Raw genomic sequence first — 24,064 nt, 5'->3', positions numbered from 1 at the left:
GGTATCAGGTCAACATTTAGACAGGGGTGGAGTATCAGGGACAGGGGGGGTGGAGTATCAGGTCAACATTTAGACAGGACAGGGGGTGGAGTATCAGGTCAACATTTAGACACAGGGGGGGTGGGTATCAGGTACCACACTGTGTGTGTGTGTTTCTGTGTCGTACCACACTGTGTGTGTGTGTGTCCTGTGTCGTACCACACTGTGTGTGTGTGTGTGTGTGTGTGTGTGTCGTACCACACTGTGCGTGTGTGTGTGTGTGTGTGTGTGTGTCCTGTGTCGTACCACACTGTGTGTGTGTGTGTGTCCTGTGTCGTACCACACTGTGTGTGTGTGAGTGTGCGTGTGTGTGTCCTGTGTCGTACTACACTGTGTGTGTGTGTGTCCTGTGTCGTACCACACTGTGTGTGTGTGAGTGTGTCCTACCACACTGTGTGTGTGTGTCCTGTGTCGTACCACACTGTGTGTGTGTGTGTGTGTCCTGTGTCGTACCACACTGTGTGTGTGTGTGTGTACTGTGTCGTACCACACTGTGTGTGCGTGTGTGTGTGTGTGTGTGTGTGTCCTGTGTCGTACCACACTGTGTGTGCGTGTGTACTGTGTCGTACCACACTGTGTGTGCGTGTGTGTGTGTGTGTGTGTCCTGTGTCGTACCACACTGTGTGTGTGTGTGTGTCCTGTGTCATACCACACTGTGTGTGTGTGTGTGTCCTGTGTCGTACCACACTGTGTGTGTGTGTCCTGTGTCGTACCACACTGTGTGTGTGTGTGTGTCCTGTGTCGTACCACACTGTGTGTGTGTGTGTGTGTGTGTCCTGTGTCGTACCACACTGTGTGTGTGTGTGTGTGTGTGTGTGTGTGTGTGTGTGTGTGTGTGTGTACCACACTGTGTTCTGTGTGTACCACACTGTGTGTGTGTGTGTGTGTGTGTGTGTGTGTGTGTGTGTGTGTGTGTTCTGTGTCGTACCACACTGTGTGTGTGTGTGTGTGTGTGTGTGTGTGTGTGTGTGTGTGTGTGTCCTGTGTCGTACCACACTGTGTGTGTGTGTGTGTGTGTCCTGTGTCGTACCACACTGTGTGTGTGTGTGTGTGTGTGTGTGTGTGTGTGTGTGTGTGTGTGTGTGTCTTACCACGTGATGACAGTTGAACTCCTTCATGACAGAAGCTTCATTGAGGAACTCTATTCTCTCTCTCATGCTGGCAGACTCGTTCACCGTCTTAATGGCCACACACGTCTCTGGCTCGTCCTTGACTACTCCCTTAGCAACGCCCTCGTACACCATGCCAAACGACCCCTGACCCAGCTCTCTGTTCATCGTGATCTTCTCCCTCAACACCTCCCATTCATCTGGTATATACACTGGAAGAGAGGAGAGGGTACCACAACTGAGACAACTATATCACAGTACCACACAGCCTGATCAGGTGATGTGGTCACTGACTGTCTCTATCAGGTGATATGGTCACTACAGGTACTTCCTCTCTGTCTCTATCAGGTGACTACAGGTACTTCCTCTCTGTCTCTATCAGGTGATATGGTCACTACAGGTACTTCCTCTCTGTCTCTATCAGGTGATATGGTCACTACAGGTACTTCCTCTCTGTCTCTATCAGGTGATATGTCACTACAGGTACTTCCTCTCTGTCTCTATCAGGTGATGTGGTCACTACAGGTACTTCCTGTCTGTCTCTATCAGGTGATGTGGTCACTACAGGTACTTCCTCTCTGTCTCTATAAGGTGATATGGTCACTACAGGTACTTCCTCTCTGTCTCTATCAGGTGATATGGTCACTACAGGTACTTCCTGTCGGTCTCTATCAGGAGACATGGTCACTACAGGTACTTCCTGTCTGTCTCTATCAGGTGATATGGTCACTACAGGTACTTCCTCTCTGTCTCTATCAGGTGATATGGTCACTACAGGTACTTCCTCTCTGTCTCTATCAGGTGATGTGGTCACTACAGGTACTTCCTATCTGTCTCTATCAGGTGATATGGTCACTACAGGTACTTCCTGTCTGTCTCTATCAGGTGATGTGGTCACTACAGGTACTTCCTCTCTGTCTCTATCAGGCAGGTGATATGTCACTACAGGTACTTCCTGTCTGTCTCTATAAGGTGATATGGTCACTACAGGTACTTCCTCTCTGTCTCTATCAGGTGATGTGGTCACTACAGGTACTTCCTCTCTGTCTCTATCAGGTGATATGGTCACTACAGGTACTTCCTCTCTGTCTCTATAAGGTGATATGGTCACTACAGGTACTTCCTGTCTGTCTCTATAAGGTGATATGGTCACTACAGGTACTTCCTGTCTGTCTCTATCAGGTGATATGGTCACTACAGGTACTTCCTGTCTGTCTCTATCAGGTGATATGGTCACTACAGGTACTTCCTCTCTGTCTCTATCAGGTGATATGGTCACTACAGGTACTTCCTCTCTGTCTCTATCAGGTGATGTGGTCACTACAGGTACTTCCTCTCTGTCTCTATCAGGTGATGTGGTCACTACAGGTACTTCCTCTCTGTCTCTATCAGGTGATGTGGTCACTACAGGTACTTACTCTCTGTCTCTATCAGGTGATATGGTCACTACAGGTACTTCCTCTCTGTCTCTATCAGGTGATATGGTCACTACAGGTACTTCCTCTCTGTCTCTATCAGGTGACTACAGGTACTTCCTGTCTGTCTCTATCAGGTGATGTGGTCACTACAGGTACTTCCTCTCTGTCTCTATCAGGTGATATGGTCACTACAGGTACTTCCTCTCTGTCTCTATCAGGTGATGTGGTCACTACAGGTACTTCCTGTCTGTCTCTATCAGGTGATATGGTCACTACAGGTACTTCCTGTCTGTCTCTATCAGGTGATATGGTCACTACAGGTACTTCCTGTCTGTCTCTATCAGGTGATATGGTCACTACAGGTACTTCCTGTCTGTCTATCAGGTGACTACAGGTACTTCCTGTCTGTCTCTATCAGGTCACTACAGGTACTTCCTGTCTGTCTCTATCAGGTCACTACAGGTACTTCCTGTCTGTCTCTATCAGGTGATATGGTCACTACAGGTACTTCCTCTCTGTCTCTACTTCCTGTCTGTCTCAGGTGATATGTCACTACAGGTACTTCCTGTCTGTCTCTATAAGGTGATATGGTCACTACAGGTACTTCCTGTCTGTCTCTATCAGGTGATATGGTCACTACAGGTACTTCCTGTGTCTCTATCAGGTGATATGGTCACTACAGGTACTTCCTGTCTGTCTCTATCAGGTGATATGGTCACTACAAGTACTTCCTCTCTGTCTCTATCAGGTGATATGGTCACTACAGGTACTTCCTCTCTGTCTCTATAAGGTGATATGGTCACTACAGGTACTTCCTGTCTGTCTCTATTTACATTTACATTTACATTTAAGTCATTTAGCAGACGCTCTTATCCAGAGCGACTATCAGGTGATATGGTCACTACAGGTACTTCCTGTCTGTCTCTATCAGGTGATATGGTCACTACAGGTACTTCCTCTCTGTCTCTATCAGGTGATGTGGTCACTACAGGTACTTCCTCTCTGTCTCTATCAGGTGATGTGGTCACTACAGGTACTTTCCTCTCTGTCTCTATCAGGTGATATGGTCACTACAGGTACTTCCTGTCTGTCTCTATCAGGTGATATGGTCACTACAGGTACTTCCTGTCTGTCTCTATCAGGTGATATGGTCACTACAGGTACTTCCTCTCTGTCTCTATCAGGTGATATGGTCACTACAGGTACTTCCTGTCTGTCTCTATCAGGTGATATGGTCACTACAGGTACTTCCTCTCTGTCTCTATCAGGTGATATGGTCACTACAGGTACTTCCTGTCTGTCTCTATCAGGTGATATGGTCACTACAGGTACTTCCTGTCTGTCTCTATCAGGTGATATGGTCACTACAGGTACTTCCTCTCTGTCTCTATCAGGTGATATGGTCACTACAGGTACTTCCTGTCTGTCTCTATCAGGTGATATGGTCACTACAGGTACTTCCTCTCTGTCTCTATCAGGTGATGTGGTCACTACAGGTACTTCCTCTCTGTCTCTATCAGGTGATGTGGTCACTACAGGTACGTCCTCTCTGTCTCTATCAGGTGATATGGTCACTACAGGTACTTCCTCTCTGTCTCTATCAGGTGATGTGGTCACTACAGGTACTTCCTCTCTGTCTCTATCAGGCAGGTGATATGTCACTACAGGTACTTCCTGTCTGTCTCTATAAGGTGATATGGTCACTACAGGTACTTCCTCTCTGTCTCTATCAGGTGATATGGTCACTACAGGTACTTCCTGTCTGTCTCTATAAGGTGATATGGTCACTACAGGTACTTCCTCTCTGTCTCTATCAGGTGATGTGGTCACTACAGGTACTTCCTCTCTGTCTCTATCAGGTGATATGTCACTACAGGTACTTCCTCTCTGTCTCTATCAGGTGATATGGTCACTACAGGTACTTCCTGTCTGTCTCTATCAGGTGATGTGGTCACTACAGGTACTTCCTCTCTGTCTCTATCAGGTGATATGGTCACTACAGGTACTTCCTCTCTGTCTCTATCAGGTGATGTGGTCACTACAGGTACTTCCTGTCTGTCTCTATCAGGTGATGTGGTCACTACAGGTACTTCCTCTCTGTCTCTATCAGGTGATGTGGTCACTACAGGTACTTCCTCTCTGTCTCTATCAGGTGATGTGGTCACTACAGGTACTTCCTCTCTGTCTCTATCAGGTGATGTGGTCACTACAGGTACTTCCTCTCTGTCTCTATCAGGCAGGTGATATGGTCACTACAGGTACTTCCTGTCTGTCTCTATCAGGTGATGTGGTCACTACAGGTACTTCATGTCTGTCTCTATCAGGTGATATGGTCACTACAGGTACTTCCTCTCTGTCTCTATCAGGTGATGTGGTCACTACAGGTACTTCCTCTCTGTCTCTATCAGGTGATGTGGTCACTACAGGTACTTCCTGTCTGTCTCTATCAGGTGATGTGGTCACTACAGGTACTTCCTGTCTGTCTCTATCAGGTGATGTGGTCACTACAGGTACTTCCTCTCTGTCTCTATCAGGTGATGTGGTCACTACAGGTACTTCCTCTCTGTCTCTATCAGGTGATGTGGTCACTACAGGTACTTCCTCTCTGTCTCTATCAGGTGATGTGGTCACTACAGGTACTTCCTCTCTGTCTCTATCAGGTGATGTGGTCACTACAGGTACTTACTCTCTGCAGCGCTGAAGTATTCAGGGTTGACTGATGCATACAGAACTCCATTCCCCAGTCTGTCACTGTTCCTGTAGACACACACACACACACACACACACACACACACACACACACACACACACACACACACAGTTAGCAGAGTTAAACAGCATCCCAAACGGCACCCTATTCCCCATATGCACTGCTCTATAGGGCTCTGGTCTAAAGTAGTGCACTATATAGGGAATAGGGTGTAATATGGCTCTGGTCTAAAGTAGTGCACTATATAGGGAATAGGGTGTAATATGGCTCTGGTCTAAAGTAGTGCACTATATAGGGAATAGGGTGCCATAGGGCTCTGGTCTAAAGTAGTGCACTATATAGGGAATAGGGTGTAATATGGCTCTGGTCTAAAGTAGTGCACTATATAGGGAATAGGGTTCCTTAGGGCTCTGGTCTAAAGTAGTGCACTATATAGGGAATAGGGTGTAATATGGCTCTGGTCTAAAGTAGTGCACTATATAGGGAATAGGGTGCAATATGGCTCTGGTCTAAAGTAGTGCACTATATAGGGAATAGGGTGTAATATGGCTCTGGTCTAAAGTAGTGCACTATATAGGGAATAGGGTGCCATAGGGCTCTACCTAAAGTAGTGTCACTTATAGGGAAATAGGGTGTAATATGGCTCTGGTCTAAAGACAGTCACCTCTCACTAGGGAATAGGGTTCCTTAGGGCTCTGGTCTAAAGACAGTGCACTATACCTAGAGAATAGGGTGCCAGAAGTCTCTGTTCTTAGAGACAGTGCACTATATAATGAAAAGACACACCTCTCACTACCTAGAGACAGCCTGTCATTTACTACAGAACCTTCCAGATAAAGACAGCTCACCTCTCACTACCTAGAGACAGCCTACCTATAAAGACAGCCTGTCACCTACACTACCTAGAGACAGCCTGTCACTAAAGAACCTAGAGAGACAGCCTGTCACCTCTCACTACCTAGAGACAGCCTGTCATTTACTACAGAACCTTCCAGAGACAGCTCACCTCTCACTACCTAGAGACAGCCTGTCACCTTCCTCACTACCTCTCACTACCTAGAGACAGCCTGTCATTTACTATAGAACCTTCCAGAGACAGCTCACCTCTCACTACCTAGAGACAGCCTGTCATTTACTACAGAACCTTCCAGAGACAGCTCACCTCTCACTACCTAGAGACAGCCTGTCATTTACTACAGAACCTTCCAGAGACAGCTCACCTCTCACTACCTAGAGACAGCCTGTCATTTACTACAGAACCTTCCAGAGACAGCTCACCTCTCACTACCTAGAGACAGCCTGTCATTTACTATAGAACCTTCCAGATAAATGACAGCTCACCTCTCACTACCTAGAGACAGCCTGTCATTTACTACAGAACCTTCCAGATAAATGACAGCTCACCCTCTCACTACCTAGAGACAGCCTGTCATTTACTAAAGAACCTTCCAGAGACAGCTCACCTCTCACTACCTAGAGACAGCCTGTCATTTACTAAAGAACCTTCCAGATAAATGACAGCTCACCTCTCACTACCTAGAGACAGCCTGTCATTTACTAAAGAACCTTCCAGATAAATGACAGCTCACCTCTCACTACCTAGAGACAGCCTGTCATTTACTAAAGAACCTTCCAGAGACAGCTCACCTCTCACTACCTAGAGACAGCCTGTCATTTACTACAGAACCTTCCAGAGACAGCTCACCTCTCACTACCTAGAGACAGCCTGTCATTTACTACAGAACCTTCCAGAGACAGCACACCTCTCACTACCTAGAGACAGCCTGTCATTTACTACAGAACCTTCCAGAGACAGCTCACCTCTCACTACCTAGAGACAGCCTGTCATTTACTACAGAACCTTCCAGAGACAGCTCACCTCTCACTACCTAGAGACAGCCTGTCATTTACTATAGAACCTTCCAGAGACAGCTCACCTCTCACTACCTAGAGACAGCCTGTCATAGAACCTTCCAGACAGCTCACCTCTCACTACCTAGAGACAGCCTGTCATTTACTACAGAACCTTCCAGATAAATGACAGCTCACCTCTCACTACCTAGAGACAGCCTGTCATTTACTAAAGAACCTTCCAGATAAATGACAGCTCACCTCTCACTACCTAGAGACAGCCTGTCATTTACTACAGAACCTTCCAGAGACAGCTCACCTCTCACTACCTAGAGACAGCCTGTCATTTACTACAGAACCTTCCAGAGACAGCTCACCTCTCACTACCTAGACAGCCTGTCATTTACTAAAGAACCTTCCAGATGAATGACAGCTCACCTCTCACTACCTAGAGACAGCCTGTCATTTACTAAAGAACCTTCCAGATAAATGACAGCTCACCTCTCACTACCTAGAGACAGCCTGTCATTTACTATAGAACCTTCCAGAGACAGCTCACCTCTCACTACCTAGAGACAGCCTGTCATTTACTACAGAACCTTCCAGAGACAGCTCACCTCTCACTACCTAGAGACAGCCTGTCATTTACTAAAGAACCTTCCAGATAAATGACAGCTCACCTCTCACTACCTAGAGACAGCCTGTCATTTACTAAAGAACCTTCCAGAGACAGCTCACCTCTCACTACCTAGAGACAGCCTGTCATTTACTACAGAACCTTCCAGAGACAGCTCACCTCTCACTACCTAGAGACAGCCTGTCATTTACTACAGAACCTTCCAGATAAATGACAGCTCACCTCTCACTACCTAGAGACAGCCTGTCATTTACTATAGAACCTTCCAGAGACAGCTCACCTCTCACTACCTAGAGACAGCCTGTCATTTACTACAGAACCTTCCAGAGACAGCTCACCTCTCACTACCTAGAGACAGCCTGTCATTTACTAAATAACCTTCCAGATAAATGACAGCTCACCTCTCACTACCTAGAGACAGCCTGTCATTTACTACAGAACCTTCCAGAGACAGCACACCTCTCACTACCTAGAGACAGCCTGTCATTTACTAAAGAACCTTCCAGAGACAGCTCACCTCTCACTACCTAGAGACAGCCTGTCATTTACTATAGATCCTTCCAGAGACAGCTCGCCTCTCACTACCTAGAGACAGCCTGTCATTTACTACAGAACCTTCCAGAGACAGCTCACCTCTCACTACCTAGAGACAGCCTGTCATTTACTAAAGAACCTTCCAGATAAATGACAGCTCACCTCTCACTACCTAGAGACAGCCTGTCATTTACTACAGAACCTTCCAGATAAATGACAGCTCACCTCTCACTACCTAGACACAGCCTGTCATTTACTAAAGAACCTTCCAGAGACAGCTCACCTCTCACTACCTAGAGACAGCCTGTCATTTACTACAGAACCTTCCAGAGACAGCACACCTCTCACTACCTAGAGACAGCCTGTCATTTACTACAGAACCTTCCAGAGACAGCTCACCTCTCACTACCTAGAGACAGCCTGTCATTTACTAAATAACCTTCCAGATAAATGACAGCACACCTCTCACTACCTAGAGACAGCCTGTCATTTACTATAGAACCTTCCAGATAAATGACAGCTCACCTCTCACTACCTAGAGACAGCCTGTCATTTACTATAGAACCTTCCAGAGACAGCTCACCTCTCACTACCTAGAGACAGCCTGTCATTTACTACAGAACCTTCCAGAGACAGCTCACCTCTCACTACCTAGAGACAGCCTGTCATTTACTACAGAACCTTCCAGAGACAGCTCACCTCTCACTACCTAGAGACAGCCTGTCATTTACTACAGAACCTTCCAGATAAAGACAGCTCACCTCTCACTACCTAGAGACAGCCTGTCATTTACTACAGAACCTTCCAGAGACAGCTCACCTCTCACTACCTAGAGACAGCCTGTCATTTACTACAGAACCTTCCAGAGACAGCTCACCTCTCACTACCTAGAGACAGCCTGTCATTTACTATAGAACCTTCCAGATAAATGACAGCTCACCTCTCACTACCTAGAGACAGCCTGTCATTTACTACAGAACCTTCCAGATAAATGACAGCTCACCTCTCACTACCTAGAGACAGCCTGTCATTTACTAAAGAACCTTCCAGAGACAGCTCACCTCTCACTACCTAGAGACAGCCTGTCATTTACTATAGAACCTTCCAGAGACACCTCTCACTACCTAGAGACAGCCTGTCATTTACTACAGAACCTTCCAGAGACAGCTCACCTCTCACTACCTAGAGACAGCCTGTCATTTACTAAAGAACCTTCCAGATAAATGACAGCTCACCTCTCACTACCTAGAGACAGCCTGTCATTTACTACAGAACCTTCCAGAGACAGCTCACCTCTCACTACCTAGAGACAGCCTGTCATTTACTAAAGAACCTTCCAGAGACAGCTCACCTCTCACTACCTAGAGACAGCCTGTCATTTACTATAGAACCTTCCAGAGACAGCTCACCTCTCACTACCTAGAGACAGCCTGTCATTTACTACAGAACCTTCCAGAGACAGCTCACCTCTCACTACCTAGAGACAGCCTGTCATTTACTAAAGAACCTTCCAGATAAATGACAGCTCACCTCTCACTACCTAGAGACAGCCTGTCATTTACTAAAGAACCTTCCAGATAAATGACAGCTCACCTCTCACTACCTAGAGACAGCCTGTCATTTACTAAAGAACCTTCCAGAGACAGCTCACCTCTCACTACCTAGAGACAGCCTGTCATTTACTACAGAACCTTCCAGAGACAGCTCACCTCTCACTACCTAGAGACAGCCTGTCATTTACTACAGAACCTTCCAGAGACAGCTCACCTCTCACTACCTAGAGACAGCCTGTCATTTACTACAGAACCTTCCAGAGACAGCTCACCTCTCACTACCTAGAGACAGCCTGTCATTTACTAAAGAACCTTCCAGAGACAGCTCACCTCTCACTACCTAGAGACAGCCTGTCATTTACTACAGAACCTTCCAGAGACAGCTCACCTCTCACTACCTAGAGACAGCCTGTCATTTACTAAAGAACCTTCCAGAGACAGCTCACCTCTCACTACCTAGAGACAGCCTGTGATTTACTACAGAACCTTCCAGAGACAGCACACCTCTCACTACCTAGAGACAGCCTGTCATTTACTACAGAACCTTCCAGAGACAGCTCACCTCTCACTACCTAGAGACAGCCTGTCATTTACTAAAGAACCTTCCAGATAAATGACAGCTCACCTCTCACTACCTAGAGACAGCCTGTCATTTACTATAGAACCTTCCAGAGACAGCTCACCTCTCACTACCTAGAGACAGCCTGTCATTTACTACAGAACCTTCCAGAGACAGCTCACCTCTCACTACCTAGAGACAGCCTGTCATTTACTAAAGAACCTTCCAGATAAATGACAGCTCACCTCTCACTACCTAGAGACAGCCTGTCATTTACTACAGAACCTTCCAGAGACAGCACACCTCTCACTACCTAGAGACAGCCTGTCATTTACTAAAGAACCTTCCAGAGACAGCTCACCTCTCACTACCTAGAGACAGCCTGTCATTTACTACAGAACCTTCCAGAGACAGCTCACCTCTCACTACCTAGAGACAGCCTGTCATTTACTACAGAACCTTCCAGATAAATGACAGCTCACCTCTCACTACCTAGAGACAGCCTGTCATTTACTAAAGAACCTTCCAGAGACAGCTCACCTCTCACTACCTAGAGACAGCCTGTCATTTACTATAGAACCTTCCAGAGACAGCTCACCTCTCACTACCTAGAGACAGCCTGTCATTTACTAAAGAACCTTCCAGAGACAGCTCACCTCTCACTACCTAGAGACAGCCTGTGATTTACTACAGAACCTTCCAGAGACAGCACACCTCTCACTACCTAGAGACAGCCTGTCATTTACTACAGAACCTTCCAGAGACAGCTCACCTCTCACTACCTAGAGACAGCCTGTCATTTACTAAATAACCTTCCAGATAAATGACAGCACACCTCTCACTACCTAGAGACAGCCTGTCATTTACTAAAGAACCTTCCAGAGACAGCTCACCTCTCACTACCTAGAGACAGCCTGTCATTTACTATAGAACCTTCCAGAGACAGCTCACCTCTCACTACCTAGAGACAGCCTGTCATTTACTACAGAACCTTCCAGATAAACAGCTCACCTCTCACTACCTAGAGACAGCCTGTCATTTACTAAAGAACCTTCCAGAGACAGCTCACCTCTCACTACCTAGAGACAGCCTGTCATTTACTACAGAACCTTCCAGAGACAGCTCACCTCTCACTACCTAGAGACAGCCTGTCATTTACTACAGAACCTTCCAGAGACAGCTCACCTCTCACTACCTAGAGACAGCCTGTCATTTACAGAACCTTCCAGATAAATGACAGTCACCTCTCACTACCTAGAGACAGCCTGTCATTTACTATAGAACCTTCCAGAGACAGCTCACCTCTCACTACCTAGAGACAGCCTGTCATTTACTACAGAACCTTCCAGAGACAGCTCACCTCTCACTACCTAGAGACAGCCTGTCATTTACTACAGAACCTTCCAGAGACAGCTCACCTCTCACTACCTAGAGACAGCCTGTCATTTACTAAAGAACCTTCCAGATAAAGACAGCTCACCTCTCACTACCTAGAGACAGCCTGTCATTTACTACAGAACCTTCCAGATAAATGACAGCTCACCTCTCACTACCTAGAGACAGCCTGTCATTTACTATAGAACCTTCCAGAGACAGCTCACCTCTCACTACCTAGAGACAGCCTGTCATTTACTACAGAACCTTCCAGAGACAGCTCACCTCTCACTACCTAGAGACAGCCTGTCATTTACTACAGAACCTTCCAGAGACAGCTCACCTCTCACTACCTAGAGACAGCCTGTCATTTACTACAGAACCTTCCAGAGACAGCACACCTCTCACTACCTAGAGACAGCCTGTCATTTACTAAAGAACCTTCCAGAGACAGCTCACCTCTCACTACCTAGAGACAGCCTGTCATTTACTATAGAACCTTCCAGAGACAGCTCACCTCTCACTACCTAGAGACAGCCTGTCATTTACTACAGAACCTTCCAGAGACAGCTCACCTCTCACTACCTAGAGACAGCCTGTCATTTACTACAGAACCTTCCAGAGACAGCTCACCTCTCACTACCTAGAGACAGCCTGTCATTTACTACAGAACCTTCCAGATAAAGACAGCTCACCTCTCACTACCTAGAGACAGCCTGTCATTTACTAAAGAACCTTCCAGAGACAGCTCACCTCTCACTACCTAGAGACAGCCTGTCATTTACTACAGAACCTTCCAGAGACAGCTCACCTCTCACTACCTAGAGACAGCCTGTCATTTACTACAGAACCTTCCAGAGACAGCTCACCTCTCACTACCTAGAGACAGCCTGTCATTTACTAAAGAACCTTCCAGATAAATGACAGCTCACCTCTCACTACCTAGAGACAGCCTGTCATTTACTAAAGAACCTTCCAGATAAATGACAGCTCACCTCTCACTACCTAGAGACAGCCTGTCATTTACTAAAGAACCTTCCAGAGACAGCTCACCTCTCACTACCTAGAGACAGCCTGTCATTTACTACAGAACCTTCCAGAGACAGCTCACCTCTCACTACCTAGAGACAGCCTGTCATTTACTACAGAACCTTCCAGAGACAGCTCACCTCTCACTACCTAGAGACAGCCTGTCATTTACTACAGAACCTTCCAGAGACAGCTCACCTCTCACTACCTAGAGACAGCCTGTCATTTACTACAGAACCTTCCAGAGACAGCTCACCTCTCACTACCTAGAGACAGCCTGTCATTTACTACAGAACCTTCCAGAGACAGCTCACCTCTCACTACCTAGAGACAGCCTGTCATTTACTACAGAACCTTCCAGATAAATGACAGCTCACCTCTCACTACCTAGAGACAGCCTGTCATTTACTAAAGAACCTTCCAGATAAATGACAGCTCACCTCTCACTACCTAGAGACAGCCTGTCATTTACTAAAGAACCTTCCAGAGACAGCTCACCTCTCACTACCTAGAGACAGCCTGTCATTTACTAAAGAACCTTCCAGATAAATGACAGCTCACCTCTCACTACCTAGAGACAGCCTGTCATTTACTACAGAACCTTCCAGAGACAGCTCACCTCTCACTACCTAGAGACAGCCTGTCATTTACTAAAGAACCTTCCAGATAAATGACAGCACACCTCTCACTACCTAGAGACAGCCTGTCATTTACTAAAGAACCTTCCAGAGACAGCTCACCTCTCACTACCTAGAGACAGCCTGTCATTTACTATAGAACCTTCCAGAGACAGCTCACCTCTCACTACCTAGAGACAGCCTGTCATTTACTACAGAACCTTCCAGAGACAGCTCACCTCTCACTACCTAGAGACAGCCTGTCATTTACTAAAGAACCTTCCAGAGACAGCTCACCTCTCACTACCTAGAGACAGCCTGTCATTTACTACAGAACCTTCCAGATAAAGACAGCTCACCTCTCACTACCTAGAGACAGCCTGTCATTTACTAAAGAACAGACACACACACAGACACTCAGACTTACTTCTTCCTGTTGATGATGGTGAACGAGGCCAGGAGACAGATGATCAGGACTGCTACCATGGGAACAAAGATCATGATGTAGAGAGAGTTCTCATAACCTGTTGGACCAGGAGGACCCATTAAATACACACTGGTGTTAACTAACATGTGATAAGGTATTATATACACACTGGTGTTAACTAACTAACCCGTTGGACCAGGAGAGACACATTAAATACACACTGGTGTTAACTAACTAACCTGGAGGACCCATTAAACACACACTGGTGTTAACTAACTAACTAACTAACCAGGAGGACCCATTAAATACACACTGGTGTTAACTAACATGTGATAAGGTATTAAATACACACTGGTGTTAACTAACTAACCAGGAGAGACACATTAAATACACACTGGTGTTAACTAACTAACTAACTCACCAGGAGGACACATTAAACACACACTGGTGTTAACTAACTAACTAACTAACCAGGAGGACACATTAAACACACACTGGTGTTAACTAACTAACTAACCTGGAGGACACATTAAATACACACTGGTGTTAACTAACTAACTAACTAACCAGGAGGACACATTAAATACACACTGGTGTTAACTAACTAACTAACTACCCTGGAGGACCCATTAAATACACACTGGTGTTAACTAACTAACTAACCTGGAGGACCCATTAAATACACACTGGTGTTAACTAACTAACTAACTAACCTGGAGGACACATTACTACCTAGAGACAGCCTGGTCATTAACTAACTAACTAACCTGGAGGACACATTAAATACACACTGGTGTTAACTAACTAACTAACTAACCTGGAGGACACATTAAACACACACAGGTGTTAACTAACTAACTAACTAACCTGGAGGACCCATTAAATACACACTGGTGTTGACTAACTAACTAACCTGGAGGACCCATTAAATACACACTGGTGTTAACTAACTAACTAACCTGGAGGACACATTAAATACACACTGGTGTTAACTAACTAACTAACTAACTAACCTGGAGGACCCATTAAACACACACTGGTGTTAACTAACTAACTAACTAACCAGGAGGACACATTAAATACACACTGGTGCTAACTAACTAACCTGGAGGACACATTAAATACACACTGGTGTTAACTAACTAACTAACCTGGAGGACCCATTAAATACACACTGGTGTTAACTAACTAACTAACCTGGAGGACACATTAAATACACACGGGTGTTAACGAACGAACTAACTAACTAACCTGGAGGACACATTAAATACACACTGGTGTTAACTAACTAACTAACTAACTAACCAGGAGGACCCATTAAACACACACTGGTGTTAACTAACTAACTAACTACCCTGGAGGACACATTAAATACACACTGGTGTTAACTAACTAAATAACTAACCAGGAGGACACATTAAATACACACTGGTGTTAACTAACTAACTAACTAACCAGGAGGACCCATTAAACACACACTGGTGTTAACTAACTAACTAACTAACTACCCTGGAGGACACATTAAATACACACTGGTGTTAACTAACTAACTAACCAGGAGGACACATTAAATACACACTGGTGTTAACTAACTAACTAACTAACTAACTACCCTGGAGGACACATTAAACACACACTGGTGTTAACTAACTAACTAACCTGGAGGACACATTAAATACACACTGGTGTTAACTAACTAACTAACTACCCTGGAGGACCCATTAAATACACACTGGTGTTAACTAACTAACTAACTAACCAGGAGGACACATTAAACACACACTGGTGTTAACTAACTAACTAACTAACCAGGAGGACACATTAAATACACACTGGTGTTAACTAACTAACTAACTAACCAGGAGGACACATTAAATACACACTGGTGTTAACTAACTAACTAACTAACTAACCTGGAGGACACATTAAACACACACTGGTGTTAACTAACTAACCTGGAGGACACATTAAACACACACTGGTGTTAACTAACTAACCAGGAGGACACATTAAATACACACTGGTGTTAACTAACTAACTAACTAACCAGGAGGACACATTAAATACACACTGGTGTTAACTAACTAACCTGGAGGACACATTAAACACACACTGGTGTTAACTAACTAACTAACTAACCTGGAGGACACATTAAACACACACTGGTGTTAACTAACTAACTAACTAACTAGGAGGACACATTAAACACACACTGGTGTTAACTAACTAACTAACTAACCAGGAGGACACATTAAATACACACTGGTGTTAACTAACTAACTAACCTGGAGGACACATTAAACACACACTGGTGTTAACTAACTAACCTGGAGGACACATTAAATACACACTGGTGTTAACTAACTAACTAACTAACCAGGAGGACACATTAAATACACACTGGTGTTAACTAACTAACTAACTAACCTGGAGGACCCATTAAACACACACTGGTGTTAACTAACTAACTAACTAACCTGGAGGACCCATTAAATACACACTGGTGTTAACTAACTAACTAACCTGGAGGACACATTAAACACACACTGGTGTTAACTAACTAACTAACCTGGAGGACCCATTAAATACACACTGGTGTTAACTAACTAACTAACTAACCTGGAGGACCCATTAAATACACACTGGTGTTAACTAACTAACTAACCTGGAGGACCCATTAAATACACACTGGTGTTAACTAACTAACTAACTAACTAACCTGGAGGACCCATTAAATACTAAAGAACCTGTTAACTAAGCTAACTAACCTAGAGACCCATTAAATACACACTGGTGTTAACTAACTAACTAACTAACTAACCTGGAGGACACATTAAATACACACTGGTGTTAACTAACTAACTAACCTGGAGGACACATTAAATACACACTGGTGTTAACTAACTAACTAACTAACCTGGAGGACACATTAAATACACACTGGTGTTAACTAACTAACTAACCTGGAGGACCCATTAAATACACACTGGTGTTGACTAACTAACTAACTAACCAGGAGGACACATTAAATACACACTGGTGTTAACTAACTAACCTGGAGGACACATTAAATACACACTGGTGTTAACTAACTAACTAACTAACCAGGAGGACACATTAAACACACACTGGTGTTAACTAACTAACTAACTAACCAGGAGGACACATTAAACACACACTGGTGTTAACTAACTAACCTGGAGGACACATTAAACACACACTGGTGTTAACTAACTAACTAACTAACTAACCAGGAGGACACATTAAACACACACTGGTGTTAACTAACTAACTAACTAACCAGGAGGACACATTAAATACACACTGGTGTTAACTAACTAACTAACCTGGAGGACACATTAAATACACACTGGTGTTAACTAACTAACTAACTAACCAGGAGGACACATTAAATACACACTGGTGTTAACTAACTAACCTGGAGGACACATTAAATACACACTGGTGTTAACTAACTAACCTGGAGGACACATTAAACACACACTGGTGTTAACTAACTAACTAACTAACTAACCAGGAGCCTGTCATTTACTACAGACAGACACAGACAATTAAACACACACTGGTGTTAACTAACTAACCAGGAGGACACATTAAATACACACTGGTGTTAACTAACTAACTAACCTGGAGGACACATTAAATACACACTGGTGTTAACTAACTAACTAACTAACTAACCTGGAGGACACATTAAATACACACTGGTGTTAACTAACTAACTAACCTGGAGGACCCATTAAATACACACTGGTGTTAACTAACTAACTAACTAACCAGGAGGACACATTAAATACACACTGGTGTTGACTAACTAACTAACTAACCAGGAGGACACATTAAATACACACTGGTGTTGACTAACTAACCTGGAGGACACATTAAACACACACTGGTGTTAACTAACTAACTAACTAACCAGGAGGACCCATTAAATACACACTGGTGTTGACTAACTAACTAACCTGGAGGACACATTAAATACACACTGGTGTTAACTAACTAACTAACTAACCAGGAGGACCCATTAAATACACACTGGTGTTGACTAACTAACTAACCTGGAGGACACATTAAATACACACTGGTGTTAACTAACTAACTAACCTGGAGGACACATTAAACACACACTGGTGTTAACTAACTAACTAACTAACTAACTAACCTGGAGGACACATTAAACACACACTGGTGTTAACTAACTAACCTGGAGGACACATTAAATACACACTGGTGTTAACTAACTAACTAACCAGGAGGACCCATTAAATACACACTGGTGTTAACTAACTAACTAACTAACTAACCAGGAGGACCCATTAAATACACACTGGTGTTAACTAACTAACTAACCTGGAGGACCCATTAAATACACACTGGTGTTAACTAACTAACTAACTAACTAACCTGGAGGACCCATTAAACACACACTGGTGTTGACTAACTAACTAACCTGGAGGACACATTAAATACACACTGGTGTTAACTAACTAACCTGGAGGACACATTAAATACACACTGGTGTTAACTAACTAACCTGGAGGACACATTAAATACACACTGGTGTTAACTAACTAACTAACTAACCTGGAGGACACATTAAATACACACTGGTGTTAACTAACTAACTAACCAGGAGGACACATTAAATACACACTGGTGTTAACTAACTAACTAACCTGGAGGACACATTAAATACACACTGGTGTTAACTAACTAACTAACTAACCAGGAGGACACATTAAATACACACTGGTGTTAACTAACTAACTAACTAACCAGGAGGACCCATTAAATACACACTGGTGTTAACTAACTAACTAACCTGGAGGACACATTAAATACACACTGGTGTTAACTAACTAACTAACTAACCTGGAGGACCCATTAAATACACACTGGTGTTAACTAACTAACTAACCTGGAGGACACATTAAATACACACTGGTGTTAACTAACTAACCTGGAGGACACATTAAACACACACTGGTGTTAACTAACTAACCTGGAGGACACATTAAATACACACTGGTGTTAACTAACTAACTAACTAACCTGGAGGACACATTAAACACACACTGGTGTTAACTAACTAACTAACCTGGAGGACACATTAAATACACACTGGTGTTAACTAACTAACTAACTAACCAGGAGGACACATTAAATACACACTGGTGTTAACTAACTAACTAACTAACCTGGAGGACACATTAAATACACACTGGTGTTAACTAACTAACTAACCTGGAGGACACATTAAATACACACTGGTGTTAACTAACTAACTAACTAACCAGGAGGACACATTAAATACACACTGGTGTTAACTAACTAACTAACCAGGAGGACACATTAAATACACACTGGTGTTAACTAACTAACCAGGAGGACACATTAAATACACACTGGTGTTAACTAACTAACTAACTAACCTGGAGGACACATTAAATACACACTGGTGTTAACTAACTAACTAACTAACCTGGAGGACACATTAAATACACACTGGTGTTAACTAACTAACTAACTAACCTGGAGGACCCATTAAATACACACTGGTGTTAACTAACTAACTAACCTGGAGGACACATTAAATACACACTGGTGTTAACTAACTAACTAACTAACTAACCTGGAGGACCCATTAAATACACACTGGTGTTAACTAACTAACTAACTAACCTGGAGGACACATTAAACACACACTGGTGTTAACTAACTAACTAACCTGGAGGACACATTAAATACACACTGGTGTTAACTAACTAACTAACCTGGAGGACACATTAAATACACACTGGTGTTAACTAACTAACTAACTAACTAACCAGGAGGACACATTAAATACACACTGGTGTTGACTAACTAACCTGGAGGACACATTAAATACACACTGGTGTTAACTAACTAACTAACTAACCTGGAGGACACATTAAACACACACTGGTGTTAACTAACTAACTAACTAACCTGGAGGACACATTAAATACACACTGGTGTTAACTAACTAACCTGGAGGACACATTAAATACACACTGGTGTTAACTAACTAACTAACTAACCTGGAGGACACATTAAATACACACTGGTGTTAACTAACTAACTAACTAATTAGGAGGACACACTGGTGTTAACTAACTAACCTGGAGGACCCATTAAATACACACTGGTGTTAACTAACTAACTAACCTGGAGGACCCATTAAACACACACTGGTGTTAACTAACTAACTGGAGGACACATTAATACACACTGGTGTTAACTAACTAACCTGGAGGACCCATTAAATACACACTGGTGTTAACTAACTAACCTGGAGGACCCATTAAATACACACTGGTGTTAACTAACTAACCTGGAGGACCCATTAAACACACACTGGTGTTAACTAACTAACCTGGAGGACCCATTAAATACACACTGGTGTTAACTAACTAACCTGGAGGACACATTAAACACACACTGGTGTTAACTAACTAACCTGTGATAACATTAAATACACACTGGTGTTAACTAACTAACTAATGTGATAAGGAGGACACATTAAATACACACTGGTATTAACTAACTAATGTGGAGGACCATTATACACACTGGTATTAACTAACTAAAATGTGATACCCATTATATACACACTGGTATTAACTAACATGTGATAAGGTATTATATACACACTGGTATTAACTAACATGTGATAAGGTATTATATACACACTGGTATTAACTAACATGTGATAAGGTATTATATACACACTGGTATTAACTAACATGTGATAAGGTATTATATACACACTGGTATTAACTAACATGTGATAAGGTATTATATACACACTGGTATTAACTAACTAACATGTGATAAGGTATTATATACACACTGGTGTTAACTAACATGTGATAAGGTATTATATACACACTGGTATTAACTAACATGTGATAAGGTATTATATACACACTGGTGTTAACTAACGTGATAAGGTATTATATACACACTGGTGTTAACTAACATGTGATAAGGTATTATATACACACTGGTATTAACTAACTAACATGTGATAAGGTATTATATACACACTGGTATTAACTAACTAACATGTGATAAGGTATTATATACACACTGGGTTATTAACTAACATGTGATAAGGTATTATATACACACTGGTGTTAACTAACATGTGATAAGGTATTATATACACACTGGTATTAACTAACTGTGATACTAATATACACACTGGTATTAACTAACATGTGATAAGGTATTATATACACACTGGTATTAACTAACATGTGATAAGGTATTATATACACACTGGTATTAACTAACATGTGATAAGGTATTATATACACACTGGTATTAACTAACATGTGATAAGGTATTATATACACACTGGTGTTAACTAACGTGATAAGGTATTATATACACACTGGTGTTAACTAACATGTGATAAGGTATTATATACACACTGGTATTAACTAACTAACATGTGATAAGGTATTATATACACACTGGTATTAACTAACTAACATGTGATAAGGTATTATATACACACTGGTGTTAACTAACATGTGATAAGGTATTATATACACACTGGTATTAACTAACATGTGATAAGGTATTATATACACACTGGTGTTAACTAACATGTGATAAGGTATTATATACACACTGGTATTAACTAACATGTGATAAGGTATTATATACACACTGGTATTAACTAACATGTGATAAGGTATTATATACACACTGGTATTAACTAACATGTGATAAGGTATTATATACACACTGGTATTAACTAACATGTGATAAGGTATTATATACACACTGGTATTAACTAACATGTGATAAGGTATTATATACACACTGGTGTTAACTAACGTGATAAGGTATTATATACACACTGGTGTTAACTAACATGTGATAAGGTATTATATACACACTGATATTAACTAACGTGATAAGGTATTACTGTTGTATGACAGTGAATTCCCCCATGAGAGACGTAGTTATGTAGTGTTGAATAGTGGATGATGAGATCTTACGTTGGGCCTGTACCACATAGAAGGAGATGGGTTCAGTCCAGGACCCGTTGCCAGCCAGGGAGGTGGCTCTGACCCGGGCAGAGTAGTTACCAGGTCCAAGGTTACTGAGCCTGGCACCATGCTGCTCTCGATACAGCTGGCGAGACACACACTCATGCTTCTCTGACTGGACAGACAGAGAAACTCACTGTTAAGACTCCTGCTTCAACCACACGGCTGCAGGTAGTTGGCTAACTCTCCACTGAGCAGCTGTCCTCAGTCATCACACCAACATTACTGGGTTACCCCCCCCATACAATGTCAACGATCAGTCATCATCCTCACCACCAACATTACTGGGTTACACCCCCCATTACAATGTCAACGATCAGTCATCATCCTCACCACCAACATTACTGGGTTACCCCCATACAATGTCAACGATCAGTCATCATCCTCACCACCAACATTACTGGGTTACCCCCCATTACAATGTCAACGATCAGTCATCATCCTCACCACCAACATTACTGGGTTACCCCCCATTACAATGTCAACGATCAGTCATCATCCTCACCACCAACATTACTGGGTTACCCCGATCAGTCATCACCCTCACCACCAACATTCTGGGTTCATCAGTCCTCACCACCAACATTACTGGGTTATCACCCCCCCACCAACCGATCAGTCATCACCCTCACCACCAACATTACTGGGTTACCCCGATCAGTCATCATCCTCACCACCAACATTACTGGGTTACCCCGATCAGTCATCACCCTCACCACCAACATTACTGGGTTACCCCGATCAGTCATCACCCCGATCAGTCCCCACCACCAACATTACTGGGTTACCCGATCAGTCATCATCCCCACCACCAACATTACTGGGTTACCCCGATCAGTCATCACCCTCACCACCAACATTACTGGGTTACCCCGATCAGTCATCATCCTCACCACCAACATTACTGGGTTACCCCGATCAGTCATCATCCTCACCACCAACATTACTGGGTTACCCCGATCAGTCATCATCCTCACCACCAACATTACTGGGTTACCCCGATCAGTCATCACCCTCACCACCAACATTACTGGGTTACCCCGATCAGTCATCATCCCCACCACCAACATTACTGGGTTACCCCGATCAGTCATCACCCCCACCACCAACATTACTGGGTTACCCCGATCAGTCATCATCCCCACCACCAACATTACTGGGTTACCCCGATCAGTCATTATCCCCACCACCAACATTACTGGGTTACCCCGATCAGTCATCATCCTCACCACCAACATTACTGGGTTACCCCGATCAGTCATCATCCCCACCACCAACATTACTGGGTTACCCCGATCAGTCATCATCCTCACCACCAACATTACTGGGTTACCCCGATCAGTCATCATCCTCACCACCATTGAGGAAGGGAGCAGTGGAGAGGTCTCTCTCTTACCTCAGTGCCCAGTCTGAACTTGATCTCATACATGAGGATGAGTGCATTGGGGGACGAGGGTTCAGGCCAGCGGAGGAACACAGAATCATCCTCTCCAGTCCAGATCACTGGGCCTGGGATGTCATCTGCCTTCTCTGTTGGTACGAGACATGACACAATATGTTACATATGGACCACACCAGAGGGGTTTACTGTGAAGCTAAATCTCCTCAGGCTTTAATAAAGTTACCAGCTTCAGTTCGCTTCACATTCCTGAGGGGTTTACTGTGAAGCAAGCTAAATCTCCTCGGGCTTAAATAAAGTTACCCAGCTTCAGTTCGCTTCACATTCCTGAGGGGTTTACTGTGAAGCAAGCTAAATCTCCTCAGGCTTAAATAAAGTTACCCAGCTTCAGTTCGCTTCACATTCCTGAGGGGTTTACTATGAAGCAAGCCAAATCTCCTCAGGCTTAAATAAAGTTACCAGCTTCAGTTCGCTTCACATTCCTGAGGGGTTTACTATGAAGCAAGCTAAATCTCCTCAGGCTTTAATAAAGTTAGCAGCTTCAGTTCGCTTCACATTCCTGAGGGGTTTACTATGAAGCAAGCTAAATCTCCTCAGGCTTTAATAAAGTTACCAGCTTCAGTTCGCTTCACATTCCTGAGGGGTTTACTATGAAGCAAGCTAAATCTCCTCAGGCTTTAATAAAGTTAGCAGCTTC

At 43.5% G+C, this 24,064-nt stretch overlaps 1 protein-coding gene across 1 annotated transcript in view; it reads right to left on the bottom strand.

Moving 5' to 3' along the window:
* The window catches only part of LOC135568043 (insulin-like growth factor 1 receptor), a 28,280-nt gene extending 4,584 nt beyond the window's left edge, over window positions 1-23,696 (bottom strand). The window contains exons 1-5 of the mRNA XM_065015064.1: window positions 23,365-23,696; window positions 21,918-22,083; window positions 13,858-13,954; window positions 5,253-5,323; window positions 1,131-1,360 (exon numbers count right to left, since the gene is read on the bottom strand). Of these exons, the coding sequence (XP_064871136.1) occupies window positions 1,131-1,360; window positions 5,253-5,323; window positions 13,858-13,954; window positions 21,918-22,083; window positions 23,365-23,397 (597 nt within the window). The 5' untranslated portion in view covers window positions 23,398-23,696. The remainder of the gene's footprint in view (window positions 1-1,130; window positions 1,361-5,252; window positions 5,324-13,857; window positions 13,955-21,917; window positions 22,084-23,364) is intronic.
* Between the last annotated feature and the right edge of the window lie 368 nt (window positions 23,697-24,064).

Source organism: Oncorhynchus nerka, unplaced genomic scaffold (genome assembly GCF_034236695.1).
Source record: "Oncorhynchus nerka isolate Pitt River unplaced genomic scaffold, Oner_Uvic_2.0 unplaced_scaffold_1747, whole genome shotgun sequence".
Taxonomy (NCBI): domain Eukaryota; kingdom Metazoa; phylum Chordata; class Actinopteri; order Salmoniformes; family Salmonidae; genus Oncorhynchus; species Oncorhynchus nerka.
The sequence above is the reverse complement of the archived record's forward strand: the minus strand, read 5'-3'. Positions and strand labels throughout refer to the sequence as shown.